This window comes from Rhinatrema bivittatum, chromosome 2 (genome assembly GCF_901001135.1).
Source record: "Rhinatrema bivittatum chromosome 2, aRhiBiv1.1, whole genome shotgun sequence".
Classification (NCBI taxonomy): Eukaryota; Metazoa; Chordata; class Amphibia; order Gymnophiona; family Rhinatrematidae; genus Rhinatrema; species Rhinatrema bivittatum.
Window position 1 is genome coordinate 23,613,600 of NC_042616.1, and position 24,805 is coordinate 23,638,404.

The 24,805-nt window shown below is 47.1% G+C and overlaps 1 protein-coding gene across 1 annotated transcript in view; it reads right to left on the minus strand.

The window, feature by feature from the left end:
* Nucleotides 1-2,895: 2,895 nt before the first annotated feature.
* The window catches only part of LOC115083147, a 127,126-nt gene continuing 105,216 nt past the window's right edge, over nt 2,896-24,805 (minus strand). The window contains 1 exon segment of the mRNA XM_029586955.1: nt 2,896-10,193. Within this exon segment, the coding sequence (XP_029442815.1) occupies nt 8,698-10,193 (1,496 nt within the window). The 3' untranslated portion in view covers nt 2,896-8,697.

Below are 24,805 nucleotides of genomic sequence, written 5' to 3' on the forward strand. Positions count from 1 at the left end.
CCCCCTACTACAGCACAGAAGGAGGAACCGCGTTGGCAAAGAATGGGGAAAGGGGGAAAGAGGCTGCGGCGCACGCCGGACCCGGACCCACTTGCAGGAGAACCCACCTGATTTGATCCCCAAAGACTCAGTTCTCTCTCTAATCACCGATTCCAGCAACCATTGGATGGCTGCATACTAGCAAGCTGACCGTTTGTTTCATTTGATTCCCACCGGACGGGACAGCGGGTGTTCTGCTGTGCCATGCCTCTTATTTTTGGGCTGAGAGACCGACGACCGTTGGGGTTCCATGTTCCTGCAGGACTTTGGTTACCATGTGCACATGTTTACATTTACTACCTTGAGTCGGGTGATCTTTCTGTTGTTTAGGGTTGCGAAACAGATAAAGAATTGCTGGAGTGCCTTTGTTCTCGTATTAACTTAATGCCATGACGACTTTTAGATTACCATCTATAAACTTAAAAGGCTTAAACTCCCCACGCAAACGTAAACTTTTATTTAAAGATTTACAGAGGGGCAACGTGGCAGTAGCTCTGGTGCAAGAGACTCATTTGAAACGGAGGTACGAGCACCTGATGCCCTCGCATTCTTACCCACAACAGTTTTGGTCTGCTTGTACCAAGGACTCTCGCTATGCAGGGGTGGGAATTCTGTTTCAGAAGGATTTTGCCTTTGAGCTACTTAAGTGTGTCTCCGACCCAGAGGGGCGGTTCCTTCTGCTTATTATCCTGGTTGCGGGGGAAAAATGTCCTTTGTTAACTGTGTATGCCCCTAATACAGGTCAAGCAGTTTTTTTTTTTTGCCAAGCTGCTTCACACTGTACAGAATCTCTCCGAGGGTCATCTTTTAATGGCTGGAGATTGTAATATCCCGCTTACCCCTAAACTTGATTCATCGGTGGGACGGGGGTCTGTTCCTAAGAGGGACAGATGCAGCTTAATCAATTTCCTCCGCCACTTCCACTTGGAGGACACGTGGCGTTTTTTCTTCCCCCATATCTTCCGAAATCCAAACCATCCTTAAAAGAATGAAACCATCTTCGCACCCAGCGGACCATATTCCCTCAAAACTTCTCCTCTCAATACCAGACACCATATCCAAAACATTAGCAGACATCATCAACTGCTCGCTATCCCAAGGTTCCTTCCCAGAAGACCTCAAACAAGCCTCACTCAAACCTCTTTTAAAAAAACCCAACCTGGACCTAAAAGACCCCAACAACTACCGTCCAATAGCTAATCTCCCTATCATAGCTAAGATTATGGAAAGGCTTGTGAACGCCCAACTATCGGATTTCATCGAAGACAACAAAATTCTATCCGCCTCACAGCATGGATTCCGCAAAAATAGGGGCACAGAATCCTTACTTACCTCCCTAACAGACCTACTCATCTTAGGTACAGACAAAGGTCAATCCTTTCTATTGATCCTTTTGGACCTCTCAGCAGCTTTCGATACCGTAAATCACGCTATCCTCATCAAACTGCTAGCTGCGATAGGAATCTCTGGTTTAGCGCTCTCCTGGTTCAAATCGTTCCTAACCAACAGAGGCTACAAGGTAAAAATCCAGAATAAAGAATCATCACGCCACGACTCGACCATCGGAGTCCCACAAGGTTCCTCTTTATCCCCTACACTCTTTAATATTTACCTCCTACCACTATGTCAACTCCTCATCAACCTCAAGTTAATACACTTTCTCTATGCAGATGACATCCAGATCCTGATCCCCATCAAAGAATCATACTCAAAAACCCTTGAATACTGGGAATCCTGTCACCTAGAAATCAAAAACCTCCTCAACAGCCTCAATCTGGTACTAAACTCCGCCAAAACTGAAGTATTACTCATAACTCCTGATAACAATCTCACAACCTCTCTGCCAAACAACCTACAAACCACTCATGTAAGAGATCTAGGTGTGCTAATCGACAATAAACTAAACTTCAAAGCCCACATCAATAAAACCACCAAAGACTGTTTCTATAAACTGCAAGTTTTAAAAAGGATAAGACCACTCTTCCATGCCAAAGACTTCAGAACCATCCTCCAAGCCCTCATTTTCTCAAAATTGGACTACTGCTGCTCCACTTTACTTGGCCTCCCCTCCTCATACACAAAACCGCTCCAAATGGTCCAAAACGCAGCAGCCCGTCTACTGACAAACACTAAGAAAAGAGACCATATCTCCCCAGTGCTACAAGACCTCCACTGGTTACCAATTCATTTCAGAGTCATTTATAAATCCATCACCTTGATATACAAAATCATTCACCAACATACCACAATCGATCTACAAATTCCTCCCCGCTTCCACAAATCCACAAGACCGACCAGGGAAGCCTACAGAGGATGCCTCATTGTTCCACCCACGAAAACCACTAATCACAGCACCTTAAGAGACCGAGCCCTTTCCACCGCAGGCCCACAGTTATGAAACTCCATCCCTCCAGAACTCAGAAACGAACCATGTCTCCTAACCTTTAGGAAAAGACTCAAGACATGGCTTTTCAGGCAAGCCTTCTCGAACTCTACCTAATATGCACCATAAACAAACTCTCTACTCAGAGACTGTACATATGAGACACCATATTTATATTGAACTTTTGTATATAATTATTCTCCTCTATCTCTTTCTATTTCTTACATTCCCAGTTCATTAGCCCTTGTTAATTGTAACTGCTTCTCTTCATCACGTTATTTATGTTTTTTGGTTGTATTATCCGCACCCCTGTTTTCTGTAAACCGACATGATGTGAACGAGTTCATGAATGCCGGTATAAAAAAACCTTAAATAAATAAATAAATACACATTTTATTCTAATCCCCATAACCTTTATACGAGGATTGACTACATTTTTGTTGATAGGGGATTTCTCCATCGAGTGGTTAAGACCACAGTAGATGCCATTACGTGGTCCGACCATGCCCCTTTGTGGGTGGAATTATCGTTTCCCCTATATGACCGGGGTCAGAGATTCTGGAAATTGAACGATGGCCTTCTGGAGGACAAATCTTTTGTGGCAAAGTGTAGACAGCATATCATGGAATATTTACAATTTAATGAGTCCCCCGATATCTCTCCTATAACATTATGGGATTGCCTGAAGGCTGTTGTAAGGGGAGTGTTCATCGCTCGAGCTTCATTTGTTAGAAAAGTAGAGAGACTGGAGCAAGCGGCACTCCTTGGTAAGCTAGTGTCTCTCGAACAACAACATAAACAACTGCCTTCCGGGACAGTGAGGGGGCAGATTGACAATTGTCGTTCACAAATAGCAGCACTGGATGCTGCCCAAATAGCATATGATCTTGAGCGAGTGGAGCAAACATATTTCGAAGGGGGTAACAAGGCCGGTAAGCTATTGGCTAACAAATTAAAAGTGAAACGTATGCAGAACCTTATTACCAAAATTAAGGATGAACAGGGTACACCACTTACCTCAAATGAGGATATTAGGCAACAATTTCTAAGATTTTATGCCACTTTATACCAAAGGAACCCTAATATTACTAATGCGGACATTGAGGTCTTTTTGCGAGATATCTCATTGCCCCGTTTGTTGGAGAGTCAGAGTGCGGCGTTAGACGCTGTTATCACCCCATTGGAAGTCTCTCTTACAATTAAGCAGTTAAAGGTGAACAAATCGCTTGGATTAGATGGATTCACAGCTAGATTTTACCAATGCTTTGCAGATGAGCTATCAGGCCCCCTGGCGAGGATGTTTAATGATCTGAGGGACAAGGGTCATTTGGCACCTAACTCCAATGTAGCAGGGATAACCATTTTAGCGAAGCCTGGCAGGGACGCAACACAGTGTGGTTCCTATAGGCCCATTTCTTTGCTGAATATTGATCTTAAATTATTGGCTAAAATACTGGCTAACCGGCTAAATCATTATATTGCACTATTAATACACCCGGATCAAGCGGGTTTTATCCTGGGGCGTGTGGCCTCTGATAATGTCAGGAAAGTTCTGGACTCTCTTTGGTGGGCTAAGCGCTGTAAATCACCATTCTTGTTAATGGCAATGGACGCTGAAAAAGCTTTCGATCTGGTTCATTGGCCGTTTCTTTTCCAGACGCTTGCCACTATGGGATTTGGTCATTTTTTCATCAAATGGATAAAGAAATTGTACGATGGGTCTAAAGCGTGTATAAAAGTGAATGGTGGTTACTCCACGTATTTTCCTGTTGAAAGGGGAACGAGACAAGGGTGTCCCCTACCCCCTTTACTATTTGCTATCTTTATAGAACCACTAGCACAGAAAACTAGGGAGACAGCAGAAGTAACCGGTATTGCTGTGGGGATCTTTTCATCTAAATTGGCTATGTTTGCTGATGATGTGATTTTAACCCTCACTAATCCATTGAGTTCTCTTCCGGTAGTGGTGGACCTCATTAAATCATTCAGTCAGGTTTCTGGATACTCTATAAACTGGGATAAAACAGAGATTATTAACGTCTCCCTAGCGAGCTCCCAGGTTACTATGCTTCAAGCAGCTTTTCCTTTTCGGTGGGCTAAAAATAAACTAAAATATTTGGGGGTCTACATTGGGAATAAGGGAGATGCTTTCAATCTCAATTACCCACCATTACTAGCCAAAATATATCAGGAAATGGAAGAATGGAGCCGATATCATATATCATGGCTGGGGCGTATTGCTGCCTTTAAAATGAACATCCTACCCAGGATTTGTTACCTGTTTCAGACGCTTCCTGTTAAAGTACCTGAGCCCTTATTAGTTAAATGGTAGAGACGCTTTATGAAATATATCTGGCAGGGTAAACACCCTCGGGTTGCCCAAAAGGTGCTTTTTCGTCCTAAGCTATATGGAGGTTTGGTGATACCCAATCTGGTATGGTATCATGCCGCGGCTCATTTACGAATGGTGGCAGATTGGCATAGGACAGGGGCAGGGAAGCCCTGGATAGTGCTAGAACAGGAAATTGCAGGGATCCGTCCCTTGTCCACTCTAGTGTGGAGACAGCGGTCTGAGTGGCCGAAAATGCAGGAGTTGTCCACCCCCATACAGCATACTTTTCAAGTCTGGCACACTTGGCGGAAGGCTATAATGGGTAAGAGGATTGGGTCCATCAACTCATCTCCTTTTTATCATGGGGATTTTCTTAATGGAAAAGCGTATAAGGAGTTTAAAGGATGGCTGGAAAAGGGTATCACTACTTGTGGTCATTTATGGGAAAATAACGGGTGGCTACCCTTTGAGACCATCCAAACTAAGTTTGGGCTGGACCCTTGGGACCGTTATTGTTCTCTCCAATTGCAGACCTATAGCATACACTCCGGATTGAGGAGGGATCTTCAGTCTCCGGTATCCCTATTTGAATCCTACTGTAGGGCGGTAGATAAAATCCCCAGTTTACTATCTAAAGTGTATAAATTGCTTAACCAGGATTTGAGGTCTCCTCCCGCATATGTGGCTGCTTGGGAGAGAGATCTCGGGGAAACATTGGATGAAGAGGCTTGGGATACTATCTACTCCAAGTTGGGGAAGGGCCTAATTTCAGCTACTTTAGTAGAAAATGAATTTAAATTACTATATAGATGGCACTACACCCCTGAGTGTCTTCATCACATCTATCCACAGGTGTCGAATAAATGTTGGAAAGGATGTGGGGCGGTGGGGACCTTCTTCCACTTATGGTGGGATTGAAAAGCAATCTCACGGATATGGGACTCCGTTTCAGGTTTGATCTCGGGTATCCTGGGTGTGCCTATTTCTCTTACGTCTCAGTTAGCACTCCTCAATGGGGAACTCCCTTCAGGGGATCTATATCATTCTCAGTTTGTAAAGTTTGTGGTTACAGCAACTAGATGCGAAATAGCGCGACAATGGAAGGGCCCAGTGATACCTCAAATGGCTGCCATCAAAGCGAGAGTGGATAAGGTCTACCATTTGTGTAAGATCACGGCTCATAAACAGCATAGATTGGGGTCTTTCCAGAAGGTTTAGCAACCTTACCAGTTATGGCGAACATCTCTAACTACAGGTTGAATACCGATGGGTATCTTTCTTTTTTTTCTTTATTTTTACCGACTAAGGTGGTTTCCTTAATTCTGTTGGATATGATGTGTGCATACATTGTTTCTTGTTGTTTTGAATTTGATCCTGTAGGACAAGGGGGGGGGGGGGGGCAGAGGGTATAGAACACACAACATTGTAGAAACTAATTTCAGTTTACTGTTTATTGTATCTTCACAATTTTGTATACAAAAACATTACATTTTCTTATTAATGATGTTTCTAATAAAAATTTTAAATTGAAAATAAATAAATAAATAAAAGCTTGCTGACAGACTGGCTAATACATCCAGTTTCTCTCTATCCTATCTATAAGCTTTTTGCAAGCTTTTTACAGGCAATAGACCCTTTGTAGAGCAGGTGATTCTGGTATATCGAGTCCTGATGTTAGGAGTGTCAGGTTGGGATCGGTATGAGCCCCCCTCCAGTCAGGGTGGGGCCTCCTTCATTTAAACCCAGAAAACACTTTAAAAAAAATTTCATGATTGTAATGGAGGAAACACAGTGGCTCACAATAATATTTAACCCCCTAAAATGTCCATCAAATTGTTGTGGATTACCTGACATTACACAGATTGTCCCAGACAGAGGGGCTGATGGAAAAAAAAAAAAGCACAATTAAAAAAAAATTACAATATAGAATTGTGCCGTCTATCCCGCCCCCCTCCCATGCAGGCCAGTTGTATGGCTGAGGGGTGCACCCCCCACTCCTGTCTCAGCCACTGAGCTCTGCAGCTCCTTCCAAGGGGAAAAAACAGCCCCTCACACTGATCCCCACCACTCATTCTCCTCCCCCCAGCACATGTCTGGCTCCCACACCCTTATTCTCTCCTTCCCCCTGCCAGCACACTCCTTCCTCCCCCTCCAGCTCCCTCTTCTTTGTGCTGTTGCCAGTTGAGAGCTTCCCTCCCTTCAGCCTTCAAGCCTGCCCTGCTGCATAAAATCTTCCTCAATGCTGTTGCTTGCCATCAGTGCCTACCCACGTGCTCCTCTGACATGAACAGGCCTCGTCGGCAGCAGCAGCCAATCACAGGGACAGCTGGGCTCAAGTCCCACCCACCAAGTCCAAAAAACCACAATTGACAGAAAAAACGCCCAATAATAAGGAAGCCGCAAATTGAAAAAAAAAAATAAGGCAGGTTGGCTTCCCTGTCCAGAACCCTCAGAGCGAGTTCTCTGTCTCCAGGGCCAATCAGGAAACACAGTGAGCTTTCTGGCCAATAGCACGGCAGAGTGTTCCAGTGTTACAGGTACCCAGGGCTGCTGGGATGTGATTGCTGATCAAAGCCACCTTCAGTCAGGGCAGCATCCAAAGCCTCTGCTTGAACTACAGTGCAGCGGTCAAACACTACCTGCAAGCCAGCACACAGGGAATGAGCTCTCTGGGGAAAACTGTCACAGGGTGTTGTATTTTACAGTGTTTGTGTGGACCCTTGTGCCGGCCTGTCTGAGACCGTGGGGAGATGGTCTATGGTCTCCTAGGATACAGGCCGGGAGGCAGATACCAGGTAGAGGTGGAACAGCGGCTTCGCCCTGGAAGCTGGTGCTCCCCCCAGGAGGAGCCCGTAGGGGCCCAGCCGCTGGGACTTAGGTGGTCTTCTGCGTCGAGGCTGGGTAGACACTGGAGACAGGCAAAGTCTGAAGACTGGACTAGAGCTGAGGCTGGACTGGATCTGGACGGGAACTGAGGCTGAACCAGATCGGGACTGGAACTGAGTCTGGACTGGACCTGGACTGGAAATGAGGCTGGACAGGACCTGGACTGGAACTGAGGCTGGACTGGATCTGGACTGGAACTGAGTCTGGACCGGATCTGGACTGGAATCGAGGCTGGACCAGATCGGGACTGGAACTGAGGCTGGACCGGATCTGGACTGGAGCTGGTCCAGGCAGGAGCTGCTACTGCAGGTAGTCCAGGCAGGAATCAGAGCAAGCACGAGTCTGAAGAACTAAGCAATAGAAGAACAGGTTAAGTTACCCGGAGACCCCGGGTAGGGTCAGGCAAGGTTTCAGGCAGGAACAGAGCTCGCTATGGCTAGTTCACTCCGGGGCACGGCAGACAGAGAACCAGGCAGGAACTCTGTTTCAAGGCATCTGGCTGGAGTCTGCGGCGAGCCTATTTAGGCCGCAGCGTCTGATGTCACTCTTGGGGGCGGAGCAACCTCTGGCGGAAAACGGGCTAGATAAGCGCAGCTTGGCCGCGCGTGCGCGCCTAGGAGGTGCTGAGCAATGGCATCTCCCCCGCAAAGACGCCCCAGGGCCGCCCGAACTCCACTGCTGGTCTGGCTGGAGCCTTGAGGTAAGGGCCAGGATGCGAGCCTCGCGACCCGGACCGCAACACAGGGCAAAAAAAATAAACTACAAATCATGCAAAACACCCATGTTGCCAAAATCGCTACTTAGCTGAATAACTTTTCCAGCTAAGTAGCACCGCTCTGATCCACCCACTGCCCACCCACAACTTTCTCAGCCATTGAACATAACTGGATATTGAGCAGCAGTAAGATAGAAGGATAAGTCCTACGTATCCAGCTTTCTGGAATCTGAATATCAACCTCCCTGATTCTTATAGCTTACTTGATGGAAATGGAGAAGTTTTATTGTTCTTGCATCCGGCCTTTTAATATCTTTATTAGGCCACTCTTCTATTCCAAAACTATATGAAAGCAAGTGAACTGAATTTGACATCTGTGTAACTTTTCTGGTGGCTTGCAAGGTCTTCCTTTCTACTGAAGTTTTTACCAGACGCAGTACATTAACTTGGTTTTCCTCCAGTATGGATTCTCTGATGCAATATCAAATGCACCTTCCGAGAGAAGCTTTTACCACATTCAGTACATTTAAATGGTTTTTCTCCAGTATGGCTTTTCTGATGCTGCATGAGAGATGACGTCCGACTAAAGCTTTTACCACATTCAGTACATTTAAATGGTTTTTCTCCAGTATGGATTCTTTGATGCAATGTCAAACATACCTTCTGAGAGAAGTTTTTACCACATTCAGTACATTTAAATGGTGTTTCTCCAGTATGGCTTTTCTGATGCTGCATGAGATATGACTTCCGACTAAAGTTTTTACCACATTCAGTACATTTAAATGGTTTGTCTCCAGTATGGATTTTCTGATGCTGTTTGAGATATGCCTTGTCACTGAAGCTTTTATCACATTCGGTACATTTAAATGGTTTTTCTCCAGTATGGATTCTCTGATGCAATATGAAATTCCCCTTCTGAGAAAAGCTTTTACCACATTCAATACAGTTAAATGGTTTTTCTCCAGTATGGACTCTCTGATGTAATATGAAATGCTCCTTCCGACCGAAGCTTGTACCACATTCAGTGCACTTAAATGGTTTTTCTCCAGTATGGATTCTCTGATGCAATATGAAATGCACCTTCCGAGAGAATCTTTTACCACATTCAGTACATTTGAATGGTTTTTCTCCAGTATGGATTTTCTGATGCCGTCTGAGACATGCCCTGTCACTCAAGCTTTTATCACATTCAGTACATTTAAATGGTTTTTCTCCAGTATGGATTCTCTGATGCAATATGAAATTCCCCTTCCGAGAAAAGCTTTTACCACATTCAATACAGTTAAATGCTTTTTCTCCAGTATGGACTCTCTGATGCAATATGAAATGCTCCTTCCGACCGAAGCTTGTACCACATTCAGTGCACTTAAATGGTTTTTCTCCAGTATGGATTCTCTGATGCAATATGAAATGCACCTTCCGAGAGAATCTTTTACCACATTCAGTACATTTGAATGGTTTTTCTCCAGTATGGATTTTCTGATGCCGTCTGAGACATGCCTTGTCACTCAAGCTTTTACCACATTCAGTACATTTAAATTGATCACTGTTATTACTTTGGAAGGGATTCTCTCTTCTCAGGAGTCCCTGGTGCTCAGGGATGTCTGTGAACTCCCTGTTACTTCTCTCACAAGCAGTGACTCCATCCAGTGACTCTCCTGCAGAGTCTTGCTCCTTCTTCTCTGATTCCTGCTTTCTTTGGCTAATGTCACCCCCCTCAGTCCTCTGGGCAAGATTCTCACAGACATTTCTTGATTGTTTTGGTGTAAGTGCTAATACTATAGGGTGTTCTTCTCGATTCTCCTCCCTCTTCTCTTTCTGTATGACCTCATTGTCTGCTGGATATAAAAAGAAGGAAGTAATTATGTGTAAGTGACAATGGCATGGAAAGCTACCAATAACCTGAGATGAGATGTTTAGAAGGATCACATAATGAATGCATATTAAAGAATTCTGTGACTTAGCAGAAACTTTATGTGATGCCTATGAAAACCTCTCTATGATGTCTCTATAGAAATATTCAGAGAAGTTAAGAAAATCAGTGGGTTCAGCAACCAAAATAATTCACGCAGCAGCAGAGTCACATGATCCCAAGGAAAGCTTCTTATAACTAAACAGGCCCTGTAAGTTTGGAGCGTTTGCAAGGCTTGCAGGCTAGAGTGAAGCAGACAATACATAATCTGCTGTACATCCAGATTGCCTCTCCCAGCTCTCAATGAGGATTCAGAAACCCAGGAATAAATGGGTTACATTGGGCTGTGGTAGAACAAGACCTGTAACTCTGAGACACCCAATTTCCCCAACTTTGCAGCGTTCTGTATATCCACCCCACTACTCCCACACAGAAGTCAGACATCCAGGATTCAAAAACCCAGGAAGGTGAAATTACTACTCAGCTGATAATTTTCTTTCCTCTAGGATAGGCAAGCCAGTGCACATAAATGGGTTATGCATGCCTACCAGCAGATGGAGACAGAAACCAACAGACTCGCTGATGTGACCCTCATATAGCCCTGTACTGACATCAGTGTCCCAGTATTCTGCGAAAGTCAACTGTGACAACTAATTAACAATAGAACTGTAAGTCCGGAGTTAAAAACACTTCCTCTCCCAATCATTCACTTCTTTTTTTTTTCTTCCAGTGAGCAAAGCACTGGACTCAGATGAGAAGGAAATGCAGAAGCCATAACAGACAAAGAAGGCAAACACTTACAAGGCCCTTAGACGACCTGAAGATCTGCAACGGCCTACGAATTCTGCCTTCAATAATGTCCCTGAGAAAGGACAAATAGAAAAAATCAGTACAGTACTGTACAGGCAGCTCAGGGCAGGATTGTGGATTGGCCTGCCTCTCAGAGAGGAAAGGAAATTATCAGGTAAGTAGTAATTTCACCTTCCTCTTCATCCACGCAGTCCAGTCCACACAAGTAGGATGTACCAAAGCTACTTCCTCATAAGGGAGGAGGCTGCTCCGGCAAAAGATGCAACGTCTCGAACCCCAACAACCATACAATAATACCTGGGGAAGGGATATAACCAAGACAACGTCACTGCTAGGCAAATCTCCAACAAAGAAAGAAACTATTACTCTGCCCAAGATACCAGTAGCTAAATGTAATCCACTTTGAAGTGCTGAAAAAAGTGCGAAAAGCTGAATATAAATCTAAATAAATTGGAGAAATTACTTACCTGATAATTTCTTTTTCCTTAGTGTAGACAGTTGGCTCAGGACCAACGGGTATAGTGTACTCCTGATAGCAGATGGAGACGGATCAGATTTCAATCTGACGTCAGCCCTAGTACATATACCCCTGCAGGAAGTGCAGCTCTTCAGTATTTTCCGTTTCCACAGCAGTTAGGGACTCTATGCACGCTCGCACAGCGTTAGAGTAAATTTTACCAAAGAAATCCAAATTAAGAAGTAATCTTACCTCTACAGATGAGCCCCACTCTCCTGCGGTGACACCCATTGGGTCCCTCCCCCAGTCGAGATTCCCGAGGTGATTTCCACGATCCCTTGGAGGTAAGCCTTGGTCCGGCGGCCGACCCTTGGCGGGGACCTAGCCCCCGACATCGGGTGATGCTGAGAGGCAGCGGGTGCAACCTCGAGCGCGGCGGTGAAGGTATTTCCCTCTCCCCCGCAGCCGGAGACCGCCCGGAACAAAACCAGGAAGCGCCGAGACAAGGTAAGGTAGAAATCTATTTAAAAGTCTGCGGTCTCTGAAGCTCGAGGAGACACACAGGTCGCCAGCTGGGACCAGTGCCACCGGGTTGACCGGCCCTAGCAGGGCTAGACCCCGGTCAGATCCGAGGGTCCTCCCATGTGGAGACCCTCTGAGGTGGTCGCCATATTGTCCACGTGGTAGCCGTCACCATTTTGGCCTTGTTCGCAGCCCTGTCTGCCATCTTGATCCGTGCGCACAGAGGCGAGCCGCGAGCTCAAATACCCTGTGCGCACAAGCACCGGGTGCACAAGCGAAGCGCATAACCATGCACTCACTGTGACGGGCACAAAATTTCGACCCGTGCATGCACATCGCTCTGCACACGTGCACCAAACCTACGTGCGCAACTTCGACACACACCGGAGCGCACAACTGTATTGTACATGCAGAAGCCATGGCGCCACGAAAATAAGCTCAAAGCTCAGGGCCTTTGCCCAGCATGCCACATTAGAGCTGCACAGCATGAGGAGGCCACGGCCCTGTGTATACAGTGCGAAGAGGCCTTAGGGGACCCAACTCATGGCCCTCCCCAGCCGGAACCGGACCCCAGCCTCTCGAGCGGTAGGCAGGACCTAGCATCTCCTGGGTGGAATTCTTCAAAGGTCTGCATACCTTCATCCACATGCAACCGGGGTCTCCTACAGTGCGGTCACAGGTCCCACCAGAGGACCTCAACATGCCAGGACCCTCTATGCCCAGGGAAGTGATCCCACCACCCAGAAGCCCCACCTTCGGGGACACAGACATCTCAGATGAGGAGTCACAACCCCTGGAGGAAGGGGAACTCCCTCCGGGGACAGAACCCCATTGAACCATGAGACGCTTCTTCACCAAGGACGAGCTTCCAGACCTGGTCACACATAGCTTAAAAGAGCTTGCCATCCCGGGCACAAGTGCTTCGGGGGATCCTAAGACGAACCTACTTTTGGAGGGACTTCGTCAGACCTCCCGCTATTACAAGCCATCCAGCAACTAAATGACCTGGAATGGGAGGCCCCAGAAACCACGTTCAAAGGAGGCCGGGCTCTGGCAGCCATGTACTCTCTGGACCCTGCCGCCAAAAATCCCCTGGCATGTCTGAAAGCGGATGCCATGGTCTGCGCAGTCTCAAAGTGCACTACTATCCCGGTGGAGGGAGGAGCAGCACTCAAGGATGCTCAAGACAGACGTCTGGAATCCATCCTCAAACAGTCCTCTGACTTCTCCGCTATGTCTTTACAGATTGCGGCCTGCTGTGCCGTGGTGACACGCACCTGCTTAGCACAGACCAGGAATAACACTCCTGGGGAAGCCCTGGAACCAGCTGTATCATTCCTCGCGGACGCCGCTTCGGATCTGGTACGCACAGCAGCTAGAGGAGTCTCATCCGCTGTGGCAGCCAGAAGACAAATCTGGCTCCGAAACTGGTCTGCCGATACATCCTCCAAAACAAGACTCACAAGGATGCCTTTCAAGGGAACACTTCTGTTCGGAAGCGAACTAGAGAAACTAGCCAACAAGTGGGTTGAGTCCCCACTGCCGCGGCTACCGGAGGACAGGAATAAGAGAAACCAGCAATCCTTCCCCCGGACCTCCAGGGGCAGAGGATCACAGCGCTTCAACCCATATAGAAGCTCATATCAAGCAGCGTGCCCCGCAGGCCGAAGCCAGTCCTTTCGGAACAAGCACAATAAAAGGGAAGCCAGCTCGGGCCCAGGCCCCAGCCGCACCCCACAATGAAGACCAACCCACCCATCCAAAGGAAGAAGCCATTGGGGTCAGACTGGCTATATTCTACCAAAGATGGATCGAGATAACTTCAGACAAGTGGGTCCTATCCATCATACGAGAGGGATATTACCTGGACTTCCACCACCTCCCTCTGGCCAAGTTTGTGGAATCTCCTTGCCACGACCCTTCCAAGAGAATGGCAGTGGAAGTTACACTGACCAGATTACTAGCCTTAGAGGCTATAACACCGGTGCCTCCACAACAAATAAATACTGGCCATTATTCCATCTATTTTATCGTTCCCAAGAAGGAAGGAACATTTAGACCTATCCTGGACCTCAAGGCAGTCAACCGTCACTTGAAGATTTCTCGCTTCCGCATGGAAATCCTACGCTCGGTAATAAGGGCGATACAACCGGGAGAGTTCTTATCCAAGAGCATCAGCGTTTTCTACGCTTCTCGATCCTGGACCGTCACTACCAGTTCCGGGCACTACCTTTCGGGTTAGCCACTGCACCCCGGACGATCACCAAGATCATAATGGTGGTGGCAGCAACACTGAAGAAGGAAGGAATCCGCGTGCATCCTTATCTAGTTTATTGGCTGATCAGAGCGAAATCCCCAGAGGAAAGCCACCAGGCAACAGAGTTAAAACACTAATGGAGAGCCTCGGATGGGTGGTCAACACAAACAAGAGCTGCCTGCAGCCTTCCCAATCTCTAGAATACGTGGGAGTCCGGTTTGACACCAAACAAGACAAGGTCATCCTGACACTGACAAGGAGATCAAAACTGATGACCCAGTTACGAACCCCGCTGAGCGAACTTCGCCCCACAGCATGGGATTACCTACAAGTTCTCAGACTCATGGCATCCACACTGGAAGTAGTCCCATGGGCACGGGCTCACGAGACCCCCTACAACGCTCACTACTATCACGATGGAATCCACTGTCCCAGAACAACACCATACGGCTTCAGCTCCCGGACAGAGTTCGGGCCCAACTACGATGGTGGCTACAAGAAGCCCATCTCAGCCAGGGAACAAGACTATCCTCCCCAACCTGGATCCTACTCACCACGGATGCCAGCCTACGAAGATGGGGAGCACACTGCCAGGAGTCGGGATGGAATACCAATCGCCTAGAAGCCCGGGCAATCAGACGAGCCTGCCTAAGGTTCGGTCACAGACTCCGAGGCAAAGCGGTCAGAGTGATATCGGACAATGCCACAACAGTGGCCTACATCAACCGACAGGGGGGAACCAGAAGCCAACAGGTGTCCCTAGAAATAGACCCCCTAATGTCATGGACGGAACAAAGCTCCAGGAGATCTCCACCGTCCACATCGCCGGGAAAGAAAATGTCGCAGTGGACTATCTCAGCAGAGAAAGTCTAGATCCAGGAGAATGGAAGCTGTCAACCACAGCATTCCAATTGATAGTAAACCGTTGGGGAACACAAACCATGCACCTCAGGGAAAAAAGGTCCAACGCCCAGGTACCCAGTTTCTTCAGCCACAGATGGGAACCCCAGTCCCAGGGAATCGATACTCTAGTACAGATCTGGCCACAGGAGACCCTGTTATACGCCTTCCCGCCGTGGCCCCTATTGGGCGCAATCATTCACAAGATACAGCTACTCAGGGGACTAGTTCTTCTGGTGGCTCCGGATTGGCCAAGAAGACCGTGGTACGCAGACATGAGAAGACTGCTCGCAGGGAATCCCCTACTTCTGCCTCCTCACAGGGACCTCCTACAACAAGGTCCGATCCTCCACGAGGACCCAGCTCAATTCTCTCTTACGGTCTGGCCATTGAAAGGGCTCGCCTGAGAAAGAGCAGATACTCGGGGGCTGTAATAGACACCCTCCTCCGAGCACGCAAGTTCTCCACATCGTTAACGTACATAAGGATTTGGAGAGTATTTGAAGCCTAGTGCGAAGATCACGACATCAAGCCACGACCATTTAAAGTTCCCGTGATCCTGGAATTCTTACAGAACGGACTAGAGAAGGGACTGTCCCTCAACTCCATCAAGGTAGAGGTGGCCGCATTGTCATGCTACGGCTCCAAGAGCGAGGGCGACAATATAGCTTCTCTCCCGGAAGTGTCACGCTTCCTGAAAGGAGTTAAACACATTCGCCCACCACTAAAGTGGCCGGTACCTCTGTGGAATCTCAATCTCGTTCTGGATTTCCTAGTGGAAACTGCCTTCAGACCCCTCCGAGGCCTGTCCCTCCGCCTGTTAACCTTAAAGACTGCGTTTTGGCTGGCAGTTTGTTCAGCCCGCCGCATCTCGGAACTACAAGCACTGTCCTGCCGTGAGACGTTTCTCAGACTCACCCCGGAATCCATCCAGCTACACACGGTTCCCTCGTTCCTCCCCAAAGTGGTCTCACACTTCCACCTTAACCAGACCATCTCGCTACCATCGGCGGATGACTTGAGGAATGCGGAAGAAGCCCGTAGTCTACGCCACCTCAACATCGGCAAACTCCTATCCAGATACCTGGAAATGTCGGAACCCATCCGAAAGACGGACCACCTTTTCGTCCTTCACAGCAGGAAAAGACAAGGGGAAGCGGCCTCGCGGGCAAACATAGCCCGCTGGATCAAGGAAGTTATCAAAGCGGCCTACATAGAAGCAGGAAAGCCTCCACCTCTACAGGTCAAGGCCCATTCGACCATAGCCCAGGCAACATCCTGGGCAGAAACCAGAATGATGTCACCCGCCGAGATCTGCAGGGCGGCGACATGGTCCTCCATCCACACCTTCTCCAGATTCTACCTTCTGGATGTTCAGGCTCGGGAGGACATGGCATTTGCAAGGGCAGTACTAAGTGGGTCATGGGCAGCCTTCCACCCAATTCGGGAGTAGCTTTTATACATCCCATTGGTCCCGAGTCCATCTGCTACACGCTAGGAAATGGAGAAATTACTTACCTGATAATTTCGTTTTCCTTAGTGTAGACAGATGGACTCAGCATCCCACCCTTGGCTGCCGTTACACATGGACTTTCAAAATGATTCAAGGGTAAGCCACGTTTCGTTTACCTAGGTGTGTCGACGCTTCCCGGTTCAGTACACTGGCGGTCTCCAGCTATAGTCAATCAACCAGTTCAAGTTAATCAAGTTATAACGTTTAACCAAGTTATGAAGTTATGCAAGTTAATCACATTAATTAAGTCAATCAATCAGTCAGTCACACATATATCCACAATGCTTTTTGAGGAGAATACTGAAGAGCTGCACTTCCTGCAAGGGTATATGTACTAGGTGCTGACATCAGATTGAAATCTGATCCATCTCCAACTGCTAACAGGAGTACACTATACCCATTGGTCCTGAGTCCAGCTGTCTACACTAAGGAAAACAAAATTATCAGGTAAGTAATTTCTCCAGTAGGTTCGCTTAGAACAAGCAATGATAGGGGCCATGCCACTACAGGTGTTATTCTGGCAGCCTAAAACTACCTGGAGATCTTTCGATTTCCTCCCGAGAGCACTGAAGACTACACTTACAATATGGTCTCAATGGAGGGGTCAAATAGTGGGCTCTTTTTCGTATTTCCAATCAACACACCTATTCCACAACATATGTTTCCCAGTGGGTCTCCATTCCCAGCTTTTCCACAAATTGGCAAGCCAGGGTATTGTGTGCATAAATCATTTATGGAAGGAGGGGGACCTGATGACATCTAATGATTTTCAAGAAAGATTTCGGGGAGGTACACAGGACGTTTTGGGTGTTGCACAGGTCCGACACTTCCTGAAAAAGCTCCAGGCCACTCAGGCGGTTCGCCCTACCAAATCACTGTTTGAATCGTATTGTGAACATGCTGCTAAGATCAGGGGAGTTATTTCCAAATTGTGTACTCTTCTCAATACACATTCACCTTATACATTTACACACATACGTGCATGGGAGTCTAAACTGGACGATGTGTTAAGTGAAGAGGATTGGGACATCATGTTTCAGAGGACAGCCAAAAGCTCTATCTCTGCAGCAATTCAAGAGCACTGTTATAAACTACTGTATAGGTGGCATTTGACTCCTGTTAAATTACATGCTATGTACCCTCATATATCTGATAAATGCTGGCAATGCAGTCAAGCGGGCTCATATATCCACGTCTGGTGGACATGCCCTTTGGTGATTCCTTTCTGGGACAAGGTCAGAGGGTGGCTGAGGGAATTGACCATTGCGGAAGTACCGATACAACCTGTTCATGTTTTGTTGAATCTCCCAAGCAAGGGTATGGATAAAGCAACGCAATCATTCATGTCACAAGTATTTATAGCGGCCCGCTGTGAACTAGCCAAAGCATGGAAACTTCCTAACCCTCCATCTCTTTCAGCAGTAATCCACAGACTTCATTCGAGTTATCGGATGGCACATCTCACCGCAATCAGACAGGAGAAATTGTCTGCATTCCAACAATCGTGGGAACCTTTCATTAACTGGATAATTGCTCAAACCTCATCTGGATGAGCTCAGTTTTATTTTCTAAAGGTTTAGAGAAATAACCACCAAGAGTCATGTTTAAGGCATGTTTGGGTTTATTATCACATGTACAGAGAAGAGAATCACTTGGCTGTACTCACTAGTCAAATGTTGGACTGGACAATGTTTTCATATCTGTAGCAACGGTTAATCTTCATAGATAACATGTGGTGTATTTAAGGGACGGGAAGGGGGGGGGGGGGTGTACGGATCACAAGGTTTTCTCATTTGATAACTGTATTGACCTAACATTGTTGATGTCACACTATGATTGTTTTGGTCAATAAAAATTTACATTAAAAAATATATTGTCCTAGCATGTAGCAGATGGACTCAGGACCAACAGGTATAGTGTACTCCTGATAACAGTTGGAGACAGACCTTGCACCAGGATTCGAATACTCTCCAAATCCTTATGTATGTTAGGGATGTGGAGAACTTGCGTGCTCGGAGTAGGGTGTCAATTACTGCCCCCATGTATCCTCTCCTCCTTAGGCGAGTCCTCTCAATGGCCAGACCGTAAGAGAGAATCGAGCTGGATCCTCGTGGAGGATCGGCCCCTGTTGGCGCAGGTCTCTGTGTGGAGGTAGCGGCAGGGCATGTCTGCGTACCACGGTCTTCTTGGCCAGTCCGGGGGCACTAGAAGTATTGGCCCCCTGTGGTGTTCTATCTTGTGGATGATACAATCCCCCCTGGCTCCCACACGTGTCATCTGGTAGATTCCCCGTTTTTTCCAGTCTTCAAAAGCCTGAGAGTCTACCGACGGGGGGAAAAGAGAGGTGGCTGAAGAGATGCGTGCTTAAAAAGAAAGATCGGTGACCTATCCGAAGTGTCCGCCATCGTTCCCACACCTGAAGTGTGACCTGCACTGACTCAGGAATGGCTACCACAGGGTGCCAGGTGTTACCTTTTTGCCATAGTAAAGCTGTTACAGGTAGGGAGCCTAGACTCGCCTATTCCAACCTCACCCAAGGCTTCTGTCTTTTACGGTTGTGCCATTCCACTGCTGCCTTCAGTTGTGCCGCCCCAAGATAATAGTGCAGGTTTGGCATCCCTAATCCACCCTGGGATCTTGGTAAGTAGAGAGTGCCTTTCGCTATTCTAGGCCCTTTTCCTTTCCACAAATATTTGAAAAGCCTATTTTGCCATTTGACCAGGATCTTGTTTGGGATTACAACTGGCAATGTTTGGAAAAGGTATAGGATCCTAGGCATTACATTCATCTTTATAACAGCCAGCCGACCTAGCCAGGATATATGATATCGATCCCATTCTTCCAAATCTCTGTACATTTTTGTCATAAGGGGAGGATAATTAAGTTGGAACAGGTCGCTATTATGCCCAATATAAATCCCCCAATAATTTCCCTTAGCCCATTTAAAGGGGTGAGATTTGCGAAGTTGCTCCACTTTTTCCTGAGGGACAGATAGCCCTTTCTCTATTGCCGGCCCTTCCCTATGGAACACCCTGCCCACGGCCCTCCGTCTAGAACCTAACCTGTCCAAATTTAAAAAAGGGCTCAAAACCTGGCTCTTTACATTAGCATACCCAGACGTTGACCAAACTTAGCTTGCACTCTAACCCCACCAGCCCATCCTTTCCCCCCCCCCTCCCTGCCTCTCCTTTTCTCCCCCTTTTTTCACACTAAACAAAGACTCCAAAATATAGTGTTTCTCCCCCCTAAGCAATGACGCCTAAATTCTGTTATTAGTTTCCCCTCCCCCACTTTTAAGCCTACCCTACCATTCCCCCCCCACCTCTCCCTGTCACTGCCATCACTGGTCTGGTACCTACCAGCCCACCTGTACATAGTGTCTATTGTTAATTTATTTTTCTTCAAATGTTCCTATCAAATTTCTCTCTTTCCCTATCCTTCCTACTGCTGTCCTCTCTCCTCCTTCATTACTGCTCCCCCCTTCCCTGTTTATTGTATTTCTCTCTCTTGCTAATTTGTTACAATGTAAACCGGCATGATGTTCCGACGAATGTCGGTATATAAAAAAATCAACAAATAAAATAAATAAATAATAAATCTAAGAGCTCTGATTTCTCCCAATTGATTCTGAAGCCTGAGATTGTGCTAAATGCAGATATTTCTTCAGTGATAGCCACCAGGGAGTGGATAGGGTTAGTGACTGTAAATAAAATATCGTCCGCAAATAAGGACAATTTAGAAGAAAAGTCCCCAACTTGGATTCCATGTATCTCATCGTTGCTTCTAATGTGGTGGGTAAAGGGTTCCAGAAAAATGGCAAATAGTAAGGGGGGTAGTGGGCTCCCTTGCCGCGTGCCTCTACCCACAGGGAATGGTTGGGAATAACCCCCATTTATTTTTAGGCACGCCGAAGAATATTCATACAATTTTTGTATCCAACGACTACATTTTTCTCCGAATTGAAAGGCTTTCATTGTCTGAAATAAGAAAGGCCAGTAAACATAGTCGAAAGCCTTTTCGGCGTCAATTGCTAAACGTAGCAAGGGTATTTGCTGCAAATTTGCCCAGCCGATTAAGTCCGCAGTTTTGCGAACATTGTCAGACGCCATTCTACCAGGTATAAAACCTGATTGGTCTAAGTGAATCAGCTCTGGGAGGTAGTTGTTAAGTCTATTCGCTAAAATTTTAGCCAATATCTTCATATCTAAATGAATTAGCAAAATAGGACGGTATGATCCACAGACAGTAGGATCTCATCCTGGCTTTGCTAATACCGTGACTCCTGCGAGATTGGCAACATGGGATAAAGAAATCTGCCCTTGTAAAGAGTTAAAGAGGGTTACCAACAAAGGAGTAAGTGAACTTGCAAATTTTTTGTAGAAGAGGGCTGTATATCCGAGACTGGGTGATTTCCCATTCTTTAAGTCCTTTATAGCCCAAAGGACCTCAGCCCCGGTGATATCCCTATCCATGGCCTCTTGGGCCTCCCTACATAAATGGGGCAAAGAGGAGTTTGCTAAATAATCATTTATCGCTGCTGGGTTGATGCCAGCATCCGTGACATATAAATCAGAGTAGAAGCAAATAAATCTTTGACGTATGTCAGCGTTTGATGTTAACATCGTGCCAGCGTCATCTTTTATTTTTACATTTGTCGTACCTTTAGTAGTCTAGCTAATTGTTTTCCTGCTTTGTTTCCACCCGTGTAATATGTTTGCTTGGTTATTGTAAGTTTATGTGCTATCTCTGTTGCTTCTAGCTCCCCTCGATGTGAACATAAGAAAATGCCATACTGGGTCAAACCAAGGGTCCATCAAGCCCAGCATCCTGTTTCCAACAGTGGCCAATCCAGGCCATAAGAACCTGGCAAGTATCCAAAAATTAAGTCTATTCCATGTAACCGTTGCTAATGGCAGTGGCTATTCTCTAAGTGAACTTAATAGCAGGTAATGGACTTCTCCTCCAAGAACTTATCCAATCCTTTTTTAAACACAGCTATACTAACTGCACGAACCACATTCTCTGGCAACAAATTCCAGAGTTTAATTGTGCGTTGAGTAAAAAAGAACTTTCTCCGATTAGTTTTAAATGTGCCACATGCTAACTTCATGGAGCGTCCCCTAGTCTTTCTACTATCCGAAAGAGTAAATAACCGATTCACATCTACCCGTTCTAGACCTCTCATGATTTTAAACATCTCTATCATATCCCCCCTCAGTCGTCTCTTCTCCAAGCTGAAAAGTCCTAACCTCTTTAGTCTTTCCTCATAGGGGAGCTGTTCCATTCCCCTTATCATTTTGGTAGCCCTTCTCTGTACCTTCTCCATCGCAATTATATCTTTTTTGAGATGCGGCGACAAGAATTGTACACAGTATTCAAGGTGCGGTCTCACCATGGAGCGATACAGAGGCATTATGACATTTCCGTTTTATTCACCATTCCTTTTCTAATAATTCCCAACATTCTGTTTGCTTTTTTGACTGCCGCAGCACACTGAACCAACGATTTCAATGTGTTATCCACTATGACACCTAGATCTGTTTCTTGGATTGAAGCACCTAATATGGAACCTAACATTGTTTGGATTACTTACCTGGTAATCCCCTTTTCCTTAGTGTAGACAGATGGACTCAGTACGAGTGGGATAGTATCCGCGTGCTAGCAGTTGGAGACGGATCTGACGTCAGCAAGGGGGGCGTCAGGAAGCGCAGCGATTCAGTAATCTTCCTTGCAAAAGCTGTTATGGATGTGTGTACTGACACTCAGTGAAAAGTGAAAACAGGATTCCCCTGACCGATTGACAGTGGCTGGAGACCGCCAGCATTCACAACCGGAAAGCGCAGAGACTGGTAGAGTGGACGCTCTTATGTAAACAAATGCCATGGCTTACCTGGAATCGGTGAAACCCATGTACACAGGCAGCTGGGCGGGATGCTGAGTCCATCTGTCTACACTAAGGAAAAGGGGATTACCAGGTAAGTAATCCAAACATTTCCTGGCGTGTAGCCAGATGGACTCAGAACGAATGGGATGCACAAAAGCTTTACTCCCCGCCGGGGCGGGAGGCTGCCTGAGGACCACGTAGGACCGCCCTCGCAAAAGCCGAGTCCTCCCTGGCCTGGACATCCAGACGGTAGAACCTGGAAAAGGTATGAAGGGAGGACCACGTCGCTGCCTTACAGATTTCAGTCGGCGATAGCATCCCGGATTCAGCACAAGATGCTGCTTGCGCTCTGGTAGAATGAGCCTTAACCTGTAGAGGCGGCGCCTTCCCAGCCTCCACGTAGGCTGCTCTGACAACTTCTTTAATCCAGCGGGCAATGGTGGGCCGAGAGGCTGCGTCACCTTGCTTCTTCCCGCTGTGTAGGACGAACAGGTGGTCCGTCTTTTGCAGGCCGTGAGTCACGGCCAGATACCTGGGCAGCAATCTGCCGATGTCGAGATGGCGTAATAAACGGCCTTCTTCAGATTTCTTCAAACCTACCGTGGTAGGCAAGGAGATAGTTTGGTTAAGATGAAACTGGGAAACCACTTTAGGGAGAAAGGATGGAACCGTGCGAAGATGGATAGCCTCAGGAGTGATTCTGAGAAAGGGATCACGGCAGGACAGTGCTTGTAGCTCTGAGATGCGTCGTGCGGAGCACACCGCCAGCAAGAACACCATCTTCAAGGTGAGAGAACGGAGAGACAGGCCCCGAAGGGGTCGGAAGGTGGATCCCGCGAGGAAATCCAAAACAAGATTAAGGTTCCATAAGGGCACAGGCCACTTTAGTGGCGGACAAATATACTTGACCCCTTGCAGGAAACGAGAAACATCTGGGTGCTTGGCGATGGTCTTGCCATCCCTCCTGGGACCATAGCAAGACAGTGCCGCAACCTGAACTTTGATGGAGCTGAGGGAGAGACCCTTCTGAAGCCCATCCTGCAGGAAATCCAAAACAATAGGGATAGTAGTCGCATGTGGATTGGTGCCATGAGTGTCGCACCAGGCTTCAAATACTCTCCAGATCCGGACGTAGGTGAGGGATGTGGAAAACTTGCGAGCTCGGAGGAGTGTATCTATCACGGGCCCCGAGTAACCCCTCTTCTTCAGTCTAGCCCTCTCAATGGCCAGACCGTAAGAGAGAATTGAGCTGGATCCTCGTGGAGGATGGGACCTTGACGTAGAAGGTCCCGGAGAGGAGGCAGGGGAAGGGGCTCCCCTGCCAGTAGCCTTCTCATGTCCGCGTACCAGGGTCGTCTTGGCCAGTCTGGTGCCACTAGAAGAACTAGGCCCTGGTGTGTCTGAATCTTGTGGATGAGGGCGCCCAGCAGAGGCCACGGAGGAAAGGCGTATAGTAGAGTCCCTGGAGAAAAAGAGAAAATGTAAAGTAGGCTTGGAAAGCACGCTGAACCAGCGTGCAGGCACTCCAAACTGCTTTGGAGACGGAAATTACTGAATCGCTGCGCTTCCTGTGGGGCTATATACCCCGTGCTGACGTCAGATCCGTCTCCAACTGCTAGCACGCGGATACTATCCCATTTGTACTGAGTCCATCTGGCTACACGCCAGGAAATGTGTAATTATAGCATGGGTGATTTTTCCCTATATGCATCACTTTGCACTTATCCACATTAAATTTCATCTGCCATTTGGAAGCTCAATCTTCCAGTCTTGCAAGGTCCTCCTGCAATTCATCACAATCCACTTGAGATGCAACTACTCTGCATAATTTTGTATCATCCACAAATTTGATCACCTCACCCGTCATACCCCTTTATAAATTTGTTAAAAAGCACTGGTCCAAGTACAGATCCCTGAGACACTCCACTGTGAAAACTGACCATTTAATCCTACTCTCTGCTTCCTGTCTTTTAACCAACTTGCAATCCACAAAAGGACATCGCCTCCTATCCCATGACTTTAGTTTTCTTAGAAGCTTCTCATGCAGGACATTGTCGAACACCTTCTGGAAATCCAAATACACCACATCGACCGGTTCACCTTTGTCCACAAGTTTATTCACCCCCTTCCAGGGTTGCTGCCATCAAACTGAGCACCTGTAGATAGGACCACACTGTCGGGCATATAGTGCTCAC